The 13,281-nt window shown below is 41.4% G+C and overlaps 1 protein-coding gene across 1 annotated transcript in view; it reads right to left on the bottom strand.

Moving 5' to 3' along the window:
- Positions 1 to 5,626, bottom strand: part of MINDY3 (MINDY lysine 48 deubiquitinase 3) — a 50,417-nt gene extending 44,791 nt beyond the window's left edge. Inside the window, exon 1 of the mRNA XM_080578567.1 lies at positions 5,398 to 5,626. Coding sequence (XP_080434693.1) covers positions 5,398 to 5,494 — 97 coding nt within the window. The 5' untranslated portion in view covers positions 5,495 to 5,626. The remainder of the gene's footprint in view (positions 1 to 5,397) is intronic.
- Between the last annotated feature and the right edge of the window lie 7,655 nt (positions 5,627 to 13,281).

Raw genomic sequence — 13,281 nt, 5'->3', positions numbered from 1 at the left:
ATCCTTAGTTCCCAAAATTTGGCATTTACCAAGGCTTATATTTCTTACAGATAATCCTCAACTTTTCTACGTACATTTTGCCAAAACAAACGTATGACTTAGTTACATATTATTGCCTTTTATCTAATACACCACATCATGGCAAAAAGCACTATAAAAAACATTGATTTTTCTATTCTGATCACCCCACCACTTTGTGCATACAGATAGATAGATATTAGACAGTAAAGTATCTTACATCCATGCCACTGCAGACAGCAGTAAGCGTCATTTCACAAACGATGTGGTATATACCTTTAGTGCTTTCACCCTGTGCACGAACCAATTCTAGCTGAATAAAAGGGGAGAAGAGGAGAAGCTAAAGAGCACGTGGCCTTAACCACGTCAGAAAAAACAATTTATTCCATCGCTGACCCAGTCTAACTACAAAGATGCTGTGCTATTCATTTTTTGTGCTATTCTCTGCGGAGTTGGCCTCTTCTCTCAGAGTACTGTATTCCTCTCTTTTTGGGGATGTAAGAACTGCCTGACAGGACTAGTAGAATAACCTGTTACTACCAAAGTACAAGGTTTGCAACATGTCTTAATGTTTCATCCTTTCTCTAAAGACAAATGCAGAATGGTAACGCACATTTTGCATACGGCTTTGGGTTCTGAAGCTACATTGTTAATTTAAACTTCTGAAATTTTCTTTGCTGAAAAAAAAAAAACAAACAACATTTTCTTACATACAAAAAGAAATGAGGATTTACTACAGCAATACCACAAAAAACCTCTACTTACTGGGTTGCGGTTAAGGAGCCAGGATGCCCTGGAAGGGTTTGAGGAAAGTACCCAAATTACCTGGCAAGCTGCCGCTACATTGGGCAAGGACCTGCCAGAAAACAAGGTAAGGTCCCAACCTGTCTGCTTTTCTCCACCTCTGTCAAAAATAGAGCCCTGTGAAACTTTTGAATTTCAATAAATGTGTATATTTTCTATGTGAGCCCTCCTCAAGAGCTTTTATTTTTGTTAAGACTGTCACCCTTATCGAGAGAAGGGAATGGTCTTACTTGTACCACATCCTTCCTTACAGTACGAGCAATACCTCTTGTGATTTTCCTCTTTGGACCCAGGCAGCAATAGAGTTTTAGGGTTTACTGTTTAGAAAATTGTGTTACAGAGCATTTGAAGTTCTTACTACATCTACATTCAACTACATTAACCACTATGCCTTTTGGCCAGAGAATACAATCTTCTCATTAACTTAATTTAATTTACATGTTCACACCCCGTTTTCGGGCAGTCATTGATATATTCTATTTCCCTTCCAGTTTAACGGTGCCAAAAGGGCTGTACCTTACACATAATGAGTCCAACAGTCCCTCGAAAAACTGCATTACCACCCCAAAGCCTAACCTTTCAATCAGCAAGCGTCATGGTGTGTCTGATTTCCTCCTTCTGGTACAAAATGAAGTTCACTAAAATAGGAGAAATTGGCAACAACATCCATAATACTGGACAGACACAAAACTTAGGGAAGTCCTAGTTGGAGAAATTTCAAGAAATCTTGGGTTCAGTTTCACTTGTACTCAAACCAAATGAAGGAAATTTCCTGTGAAGCAGGAACCCACAGCTCAGGCAGCGCTAACCTTCTGCCCGTGCAGAGCCTCCCCGATCCTTCCCCATCTCAATTACACAAGCGCTCTGGCTGTTCCCCAGTCCATTACTTCACAAAGGCATTCGCGTTCGTCAGAATTTATCCGTTATTTTTAAGACAACTCTGTGTTACAGAAGGGTGTGAAATAAAGAAATTAAATCTCACAGAACAGAAAGGGATTTGACGGTCTTTCAGTTGCTGTTCAAAACAGCAAGATGTGGTTACTTGGTCTGTAAAGACAGGATCACTGCCCCAAAACAAATCTGCCACTCCAAGGGGAGAAAAGAGGTCAACAAACATAAAATCAAGAAACGAAACTTCTCTTGCCCAAAGTGTTAGATTGCTGTTTTCAAGCAGAACGTCCCTGTTGTTTTTCCCAAAAGCTACTGTTCTCTCAAACTTAGAGGTATTGCTTGTGCTAATAAAAAACCACTTCCTACTGGCTGAACTAGCAACATTTTCTGTTTAAACTGAAGTTTCAGGTCAGTAGTTTACAGTACTTGCTGATTTGAAAACCTCAATACTTTTTCGCATGATGTACCAATTCCTGGCAGCAGGTTTGGCTTCTTTTTACTTTTACAGAAGCCTTAGAAGCAGTCCCCAGACCATAACTCAAATACCACCCACCAGGGTTTATTTTTGCTTTGACAGGCACTAATAAAGCAGGAGCTTCAACAACAGTTCCACCACCCGACTTGGAGAGGCAATACTTCGGGCAGACAAGCAGTAACAAGCAGGTAGAGCTGGCACAATAGGTGTAACCGCTTCCTCCACCTGTTTGCACAATCAACAGCCGTCTATACCCTAACTGCACATATTATGAAAAATGAAAATTTTTCTTTCTGATTTACTGTTTGTACTAACATGGAATTCACAGAGACAGAAAGCAGACAGAAATGCAGATGTGTTTTCATAACTAGTAATTATAAAATAAAAAAAATTACACAGATAACAGGCACTACTCCTCTCCAATTACCCAAGTGAATTACAAATTATTAAGTTAAAGGCACGCTCTTCAAATTGCTACTTCTATTTAAGGCTTAAAGAATAGCAAATCCTTTTCCCTTTACTTTTCCTTAAAAATATACATGCTTATCTGGTAAAAAATATTTTTCCCTGGTAACCTCGACTTGATCACGGTCTAATGACATTACAGCTCCAATGACTTAAAAGCAGTGCAATAGGAGGTAGCTCCTCAACCAAGGATGCAATAAAAGCCAATCTGGTGATGTTTAAATATACTAGACCAGTCCAAAGAGTTCCTGGTATGTAAAAACATGGAAACCTAGAAAGAGAAAGGTAGAACGAAAAGGAAAGCTGTCAAACTACTCATCCGGCTCTCAATATGGAAGGAAGTTAGAAGGGGATCTGGATAAAACAGACCTATTTCCATCGTATGTTATACATATATGCATAAATTGTAGTATTAATACCCTCATGCTATGCTTCTGAAGTTAAGCAGTTGTTTTGAAAAGACAGTTCCATGTCCTTTTCTGCAAAGGCCAGGGAGAAAACAGCTTAGGTCATTCTGAAATGCTGTTGCACTTAAACCTGCCAGACATTCCCAGTTACGTATCTGCTGATCTGCAGAGCAGCTTTGTGAATGGAGTCTGTCTCTTGGATCAAAGAAAAAATTGCTCCTATTGCAGGTATGGTTCTTTAGGGTTCAGCCCTCCTCCTACCTGCTTCTCAAGTCCCCATATCTATACCAGTAAACACTGAAGTGCAGACCAAGCCTTTGCTCCATATTCCTCTGCGCCCACTTTGAGGATTCTGGTGAGTGGGACTCACAAGGTTCACACTGCAACTTCTGCTGCAAACACACAAAGATTTTCCTTGGGAAAAACCAACGACAAACACCACCACAGAGAAAATTCAAACACAATAACAGCTTTGCGGTTATGCCTCTGTGAGGTCTGGAACCAAGACAACGTGTTTCAAGTCGCCAACGCAACAAACTGCAGGAATTACTTCTGAGTTTTGAACCGTCAATAACCTCAGACAACATATCCACATTAGCCAGGTCTGTTCTGCTAAGTCGCCATGGATCAGTTGATCTTAGTTTTGACCAAACGCATACAATGGTTAACCGAGTTTTGTGCATGACTAGGTTTCCCAGAACACTGCTATCTTTACTAAGAAACCGACTGGTTTGAGTCTTACATTCCTCTACACCCTCCCTACTACTTATTTTCCTTTCTAAATGTAAGTTACAGCTCTCAACTTCCAAAGAGTATGAGAAAGATTAGACCATATTCAGAAAGTATCTGAAATAAACGCCAGTGTTGTCACTACACTCTGAAACACAAAAACCCAAAGCCGACCAACCAAAAAAACAAAACACCCACAAGCAGCAACAAGAAAAAAGACATACAAAAAAATCTCAAACCAGTTATTTTAGGCAAACACCATTTATATGTTTTCGGTAACTTTTGCACAAGTGATGCAAAACAAGAGTCCCTCTCAACTTCGAAGGCTGTGGAAATAAGTGTGTATATATAATATATGTATATACATATATATACACACACACACAGATGAAAATCAAGCTTTATCTTGGTAAGTCAATGTTCACAAGACTCCTTGGCAGCAGGAAAACAGTGCAGTACCTTTTCAAGACGGAAATTTACAGTTGGTAAAGGTATTATGTTGCTATACAACATAGTAGACTGAAACTGACTTTTTTTCTCAGCACGGGGACTCCAAACATCACACTAACCTGCTGTCGTGTGCTTTTACTACACGAAACTGATTATACTAAACAGGATATAAGGGAAGGGAGCAGAAACGCTACACAATACAGTTACGGGACTTTGCCTAAGGACAGATGGAAAGACGGGAAATATCAGCTTCTTCCCAGGAGCCACCAAAGGCCACCAGAGACCTTTCCATCAATCCTTCAATACATTTTGAAACTGCTGAAACTCCATTTATGAACAAGCTGTCCTAAAACTATCAGTTTAGGTAAACTAACATTATCAGTAAAGAGAGAATTATTTGTTGGTACCAATTTTGGTACTGTCTGAATACCACTTTTACCGGCAAGTCTCTGGATTGCACCTTTCGATTGTAGTTCTGAAATAGCACCAGAAAATCTGCACCGAGAAGAAATTACGCGCAGGTTGTGTAATTTACATACAGAAAAATCGCACTGCAAAGCCCCCAGGAGCCACGGTTATTGCTGCTTTATCTCTGGCCACCTCCTGGGGACGATCTGCACCTGCTCCAACTGCCATTAGTTGAACCATTAGAGAACCCATTAGGAAATAAATAAATAAACAGCCAGGGGGACTCCGTCCCAAGCCAACCCCCACGCCTGGGGAGCCTATTTGGGGCTCCCATGTTCTTGGGGGGAAAAAAGGCAAGTTAGCCTTCCCGCTTCCAAAAGCTGTGTGGAATAAAGGAGCGAGACGCCCTTGGGAACAGGCGTTAAGGAAGGTTTTTGAAAAAAAATAACGATGCGAGAAACGGGTTTCTATCCCTCCTCCTTGCAGCTCCCTTGGAGATTTGAGGCAAAAGGCGACCGAGAGGACAAAAAATAAAAATAAATAAAAAATATATATATAAAAAAACACCACCCCAAACCCCAAACTTCTTTCCCAAGCGAAACTGCTGCATCATTTACCACCACGCCACCGCCTCCTCCTCCTCGGCCACCCCCCGGGCAGCCAGGCAGGGCTGTGAGGACAGACGGACGGACACACGGACGGACACACGGACAGACAGGGAGGGACGGAGGGAGGGAGGGAAGGAGCTACCTTGCGCCCAGCGGCAGAAGATGGTGTCGGCCAGCCCGCGGGGCCCGGCTTTCTTGCCCCACACCAGCTGGACAAGCTCCTGGGCCGCCTCGGACATGACGGGGACAGGGGAGGGGGAAGGGGGGGAGAAGGGGGCGGCGGCGGCCCCGGGGCCGGGCTGGCGAGGCGGCGGCTGCCGGCGGCGGCGGCCCCTGCGCAGGGGAGGGGCCGGGGCCGGGCCGCGCCGGGAGGGCGGGGCGGGCGCTGGGGGCCGCGCATGCGCCGCCGCTTCTTTTCCGCCTGCCCAGCAGCCCCCGGTGCTGGAAGGGGGAGGGGGTGGGGGGGGCGCGGTGCCTTTTGGCGGCCGTTGGTGTGTGAGGGGCGGTGTCGGGGGGCGGCCTTTTAGGCACAGAATCGCTGGGGTTGGAAAGAGTTTCGTGGTCATCTGGTCCAACCATCCCCTACCACCAGTGTCACCCACTAAACCATGTCCCTAAGCACCACGTCCAGCCTTTCCTTAAACACCCATAGGGATGGTGACACCACCACCTCCCCGGGCAACCCGTTTCAATGCCTGAATAAGGCTTTAAGGCTTAATATCACAGAATCATAGAAACAAAGAAAACGGCGGTCAGTGTGAAGAGTCGTAATCTTGCATGTGGGCTGGGTGTGCCAAGGGAGCTGTGGAGTTCAGTCAGACTACTAATGTATTCACAGAGATTTCTTTATGCATAAGTTCTGTGGAAGCACCGACCTGACGCATAAGTACAATGCAGTGCTTGCATGAGTACCTTAAATATTTTTACTGGTTTAGAAACAGCTCTCTTACCTAAATTCATACAATCACTTGAAATGATGAGTGAAGACAGCCATATGATTTTCTTAAACCAGTTAAGAGCAGTGTCAAATGTACATCCCATGAACTTGGAGATTCAACTTTGCAAAACAAATAAACAAACAAACTCAAATTGGGTTTATCTAGTTTAGTAACAATTATTTTCCTGTTAGAGGTTTTAGAAATCAAGAGTTGGTATTTTTACAAGGGATAACTGCCATTGTTTTTCTGGAAGGTAATTGCCATTTGAATGGGAATTCTTCATGGAAGGAGTTGTGGTCAGCGTCATGCACAAGCTCGAGAGACTTCAATAAACAAAATTCTTCAGAAAGGTGGTAACCATTACCCCTGACAAAACTGGATTAAGGATGTTCCCTTGGGAAAAACAAAACAAACCTAAACAACAGCAACAAAAACATTTAAATTTAGAAGTTTTCTACGTGAAACTGTAGTGCATGTGCCACTCAGAACTCGTCATCTGGAGGTGAAATTGGGCTGGAATATTGTGCCCATCCATTTTATCTTTATCATACAGTTACTATCTTTACAGAGACTGAGCATATATCAAGACTGTTATATGTGCAATCATACTGAATTAACTGTGAAAACAGGCAGAATCAGTGTGTTTGTAAACTTTCTCCTCTGTAATACCAGAAATGGATCAGAAGATGGTGTGGTTGTACTTCTGATGTGTAAGCATTTTCAAGTACTTGCATAATTAAGCATTCACTTGAGTTACTGACATTATTTTCCTTCAATACTGATGAACAGAATTGATTTTGGATTTTACATAAATAATGCTTGTAATGTCCACATTTTGAGTTTTAGCATGAAGAAAGAGTAACTCCAAACAAGTGAAAAAAAAAAGAAATTGGAATTGAAAGCATCATAACAAAATCTGATTCTATATGTATTATAATAAGGGTGTTCTTTAGATTTAAAAATTTTGAATCAATGATGTGCAATAAAATAGAAATTTTCTTGTAGATGTAATACTTTGAGCTTAATGTTAGGTATAACAGGCTTGTTATTGTAAGCATCCCATGAGCAGGAGGTTAATAGAAACATTTCAAAATGGAGCTATGCTACAAGCATTAAGTCCACTAACTCAACAAAGTTTAGGCTGTCCATTGATGGTCAGGCCGTAGGAGGAAGAAAGAACTGGAAGATTTGGTTCTCTCTTCACATTGATGGGCTTGTTCTGAGGAAGAAAACTTAAATTTGGCATGGATGCTGAGAGTGAAATCCAAGAAACTGTGTTCAGTGAAGCCAGTGGAAAGAGTTGGGTAAGAGGGCACCTTCAAACAAGGATGCCAAACCCTGCAACTGGACAATGGCCACCACTATATGGAGTTCGGTAGCGCTACCCAGCAGCACCAAAAGGCCTGAAAATATCATCCTCCTCCACTTCCTTCTCTGGTGAGTTGGATAATCATTTGCATGTTACCAAAAGTCCCATTTGATTTCCTGGGTGCAAACAGGTATTCACATTGAAGTGAATGTAAGGAAAAGTTCAGTCACAGCTTCAGGTGTTTTGAGCCGGAAGAGGTATTGTAGTTTAATGTGCTCTAAGTGCAACAGGTTTACTTTCTCATCACAGAGTGGAAGACTGCTCACCAGCTGTGTGTCTGTGATTATAGACTCATCGGTGAGCTAGCAGCTAATACCCTGTAAAAGTCACAATATCAAGCTAAATTGCACCCATATTTCTAACCTTTGAAAGATAAAAAGAAGATACAACAGAGTTAGAATCACAAATTGTCACATTTTGGTGAAGTAAGTTTAGTTGTGTAGCGGTAACGATGAGATTTCAGGCTAATCTGCTATGCTGTATGTTGTATAAAATGTCTCACCAGCTATTCACTCTTAAATACCTCTGACACTATCAATTTGCTGCTAAAAATGTGGTTTGAATGCGGATAAGAGTGAACTCATCTTCAGAGTTTTTCAGTATACTGATGAAAGCAAAGACAGTAATGAGATACAAGGTGTAAAATATTTTGACCCATTTTGATGATGTAGTTGGCGTGCAGCACATGGAATTCGATGTAGACAACTACATATTAATGAATCTGGGAACAAGGGAGCAGTCTTGGGTTTATGCGCCAACTGGAACAATCTGCCCCATGCTGGTTAGAAAAGCATTAGGAAAATATTTTGGAAATATCGCTGAAATTGTTAGCCTCAGTGATACAAATGGTAAAAGTCAAACCGTGCAGTCAGTAATAGAAAACAACACTGGCTACAAGCAAACGGGGCCGTGGATGTCATCTGTTATGACTTTTGATCTGTCACTGATTATCTTTAAAGTTCTGGGCATCCATAAACTAGTCTTATACTGCATATATGTTATATATGCATATATTGAATATACTAATGAATTGGACTGGAAGATATGTATGTGAATTTGTGTAGGTAGTTGTCCTGAAATCAGAGAGGAGGAAACAAAGGGGATTTGGAGAAAAGCATCGGTCCGAAAATCTGATATTTTGGAATTAGATTGCACCAAGACTTATTTTTTTCAGTTTGTTGAGGGGGAAACTAAGACTTCAGTCAGGTCTAACATCAGGTTGACCTATATTATATGAAGGCAAACTATATACTGTATTACAGAAACAGAATATGCATGGATTTGGGGGCTGTGAATGAAGAGTGTGCAAATTAACACATTAATACATGGAAATAATATTTTCTAAATTTCTGAAACAGTCATTTAAACTGTGTTTCTGTATAGTCTGGGATGTATGAGCTGTACTATAAAGTTAGGAGTGTGTGGAAGATAACAGCAGACTCCTCTGCAAGTTACCTCCTTTTATTTTATTTGTTTTATTTATTTTATTTATGTATTTTTTTGAATGGCTTCTATTAAGTACACAGAAGTGTGTGTTTTTAATTTATTTTTTAAACGTTGTGCTGCCACCATGTGGTTGGTTTGGTGACTTCAATTGCACTTTAAAAAAATCCTTAAGCTTTCTATTTTTCCTTTTAAATACTGTGCGCTATTCACTTATTTTTTTCTTTGTCAAAAGCTGCTAATTCCCTTTGCAGGCTGTTTGTGTGTATGTGGTGGTGTTTCTGTTGTTGTTTTAGGAAAACAAAGCAACTACCATTTTCTCCCTTCTAACCTCTAATCTAAACTCATTTGGTTTAGCTTGGCTCTATTAATTTCAGTATATGGCATCTTAAAACAGTTCTTCGTGGAAGGAGGAGGTAAAGAACATCAGCATGCATCCTCCATGTGCACAGTCCCTTTTGGATTACTTCAGTGCATTTTTTAAGGATTAAGGCTATTGTCATGCTTTAACCCTGGCAGGCAGCTCAGCACCACACGGCCATTCTCTCACTCTCCCCAGGCGGGATGGGGGAGAGAATGGGGAAGGTAAAAGTGTGAGAACCCACGGGCTGAGATACTGGCAGTTTATGAGGTAAAGCAGAAGCCGTGCGTACAGGCAAAGCAAAAGAAGGAGTTCACTCGCTGCTTCCCACTGGCAGGCAGGTGTCAGCCGCTCCCAGGAAAGCAGGGCCCATCACGTGCAGCAGTTCCTTGGGAAGACAAGTGCCATCACTCCGAATGTCCCCCCACTTCCTCCTCCTCTCCCCCAGTTGTTATTGCCGAGCCTGACGCCCCGTGGGGTGGGTGGGACACCCCTTTGGGCAGCCTGGGCCAGCTGTCCCGGCTGTGTCCCCTCCCAGCTCCCGGTGCACCCCCAGCCCCTCGCTGGCTGGGCAGCGCACGGAGCAGGAGAGGCCTTGGCTCTGGGTGAGCACTGCCAGCAGCAACTACACATCCATACGTTACCAGCATCGTTCTCATCCTAAATCCAAACCACAGCACCATACAAGCTTCTACAAAGAAAGTGAACTCTATCCCAGCCAAAAGCATAACACCTATCCATGAAGGTTCTTGAAGTAATTAAGGATTTATGGGTTTACCAGTAGGAACTGTTGACAGACTGCTGTAAGACTTACTATTTTACTTATTGTATGTTTTTGCCAGGCAAATCTCATTGAAGATCATCTGCACTGAGGTAATTTTTATTTTTTTTTGTCTTGACTTCAAAAAACATTGTTTGGCTTGGGTGGTAGGAAAAACAAGTATATTAATAAGAAAGTAAATGCCAAGCTACTTGGTGCATTCAGCTCCAAAGGGAATCACACCGGTATGACTTGTGTGACACACTTTTATGACTAACGTGTTCTGACATCAGCAAGGAGCTATAACTGAGTATTTACTTAATATTTAATATATGTATTACAGTGAAAGTTTGCTACAGGTCCCTCTTTTGTTTGCTCTCCTTACTTTTAATTGCCTATAAAACAAATGTCACCTGCCCCCCCTCCAAAAAAAAAAAAAAAAAAAAACACCCACATATACCAAAACACAGAATTATTTGGTTGTTTATCTGTTGCCTGGATACCTAACTTCCGACTGGTGCACGTTAGCTAAAAAAAATTGTGTACTTGGACTTTGTCCACAGCACAACATGAAGTGTTATGTAGCTATTTGTTCTGGGGATGATTTCTGAGAAGGAATTATGGTAATCATAGAGACATAGAATAATTTAGGTTGGACAAGACCCCCAAGATCATCAGGTCCAACCATCACATAATGCTACCAAGTCCACCACTGAATGATGACCATAAGTGTCACATCCACACGTCTCTTAAATACCTCCAGGAATGGTGGCTCCACCACTTCCCTGGGGAAGCCTGTTCCAATCACAGAATCATAGAATCATTAAGCTTGGAAAAGACCTTCAGGATCATCTGGTCCAACCATCACCCTACTACCAATGTCACCCACTAAACCATGTCCAAACCATGTCCCTAAGCACCACGTCCAACCTCTCCTTAAACACCCCCAGGGAAAGTAACGCCACCACCTCCCTGGGCAACCCATTCCAATGCCTGAATACTCTTTCTGAGAAGAAATGTCTCCTAATTTCCAACCTGAACCTCCCCTGGTGCAACTTGAAGCCATTCCTTCTAGTCCTAAAATGCCTAACTGCGCTTTCTGTGAAGAAATTCTTCCTGATATCTAAACTAAACTTCCCCGACTCAAAATTCTGTTTGTGTGCACATTTTTGTCTGGGGAATAATTAATGTTCCCAGTTTACAAAATGAAGATTATTCAATCCATTGCATCAGAGATAAGCTCTGGACTTTGGGTAAGCAACAAGAATGGGTGACCTCAATTCTTCCAACTTTTTCTCAGTTGAGAGGCACAGATAACCTCAACAACTGCAATGACAAAGTGGCAGGGGGAGAGGGACACATCCTGAGCCAGGCAGCGAGACACTAAATGGACAGAACAGCGTCATGTTCTTCTTCTCTATATCTGCATCCCAAATTGGGGTAGTTCTGCAGAGTTTGTTGCTTGCCAAAGCTCTTCAAGTGCCAAGGGACATGAAGTCACCCTGAGTCTTGTGTGGTTCACTTTTCCCCTCCATAGTCCTCCTTGTTTTGAGAAGTTAAAACTTCCTACCTGTACCTCAGCACCACTTCCTCTGAGAAGGTGAACTCCAAGGCTAAGAAGCAGAAAGCTCTGTCGTCTCCTGTTTTCTCTTTTCAAATGATGAATTAATGCTAGATTTAGTAAAGGTTTTAGAGGACGTACTCCTACTAAAATCATAGAAAAGAGACAATGGCCAATTTCTGTGTAGATATTCACTCTCAGCTTCTATAAGTGAGACAAAACAAGCTACTCCGTGTCCTGGATGTGTGAATGTTTATGATTGGCATCCCTTTGGGATGGGAAGAAGTTCCAGGAGAATCACAACTTTCAGTGATAGCCATAGAGCAAGTGAGAATTTTTTTTTTCTTGTGTATATACCATATATATGTTATCTTTATGGTATAGAAAATAGTTTAGCTCTAGGAAAGCAGTTTAAGGCCGGTGGAACTATAACGCCATCATTTGCAGAAACACTGGCAAGAGTAAACATCCCTATACATTTCACAGGACAGGACAAGCTACATCAAAACATAATGATTCTACTCATAATTACAGTTGCATTTCATTCAGGGTTTGTAAGTGTTAGCAGGGAAAAAAAGTATGACAGAAGATAAACTGCTTTAGAAACAGTCATTTATTCACTTTTTGTGAGTTACCATGGCACTTTCATGTTTAAAGAGAAGAGTGTTTCCTCCCAAAGCATCTGAGGTTTTCTGTGCCTTTCAAATAAAGTTATCTTACAGAGACAGCTTAAGATCTAACCTGCCATTATGCTTATATGGTCACTGTATGGCTCACAGCAAATTGTTTTGGATTACGGACTGCAATTTTGGGGAAAAAAACGGCATTGTAATTATCAACAAAAAGTTTGTAATTATTAAAACTATTAGAGATATAATTAAATTAGGAATGTCAAATGCCAACACAGTGATGCTAATACCATATGTCTGGCTTTGTTAGTTACAAATGGCTCAGACGGGCTTGGTGTGACATGAATGAGCTAATAACTTGCCGTGCAATCAGTACTCTGGTTAATTGAGGAGATCACCTAGCAGAGACAAAGCTCAGAAGAAAAGATAGAGCTAGTAATGCAGTTAAATTTTCAAAAGTCATGTGAACTATATTTCAAACTGAAAAATTACTTTGAGACAAAAGACTGAGTTATTTGATTTTATAACTGCAATGTATTTAAATGTTAAAGTAGTTAATACACATAATCTAGACAAAAGGGCTGGTTTCCCACAGAAAATTCCACTGAAGTATTTAGCCCAGATTTTCTTTCTAGGTTGGAGAGGCTGGGGAAAAATGGTTTTAACGGGGAAGTTTAGTTTTCAAGCTGGCTGTGTGTGGGAAGAATGCACAGTGAAGATGGTCAGTCAGATGGCTGGTAAGGGGAAAAAAGGTCAGAGAATGGTCTGTATTAATAGACAGAAACCTCTTTCTTTAAATGTGGCGATCAAAACATTTACCAACTTAACAGTCTTGCCCTCTAAATTCTTTTTCTTAGTTTCTCAGCTTTTCTGTTTCAAATTCCTCTTTTCTTAAAGCCTTTCTGTATGTTCTCATCTCATTTTTACGTACAGTACTTATTTTTAATGACCCTTGCCTTTGAATT

The sequence above is a fragment of the Anser brachyrhynchus genome, assembly GCF_964034855.1.
Source record: "Anser brachyrhynchus genome assembly, chromosome: 2".
In the NCBI taxonomy this organism is placed as follows: Eukaryota; Metazoa; Chordata; class Aves; order Anseriformes; family Anatidae; genus Anser; species Anser brachyrhynchus.
Note: the sequence above shows the minus strand (reverse complement) of the source record. Positions and strands in the feature narration are given on the sequence as shown.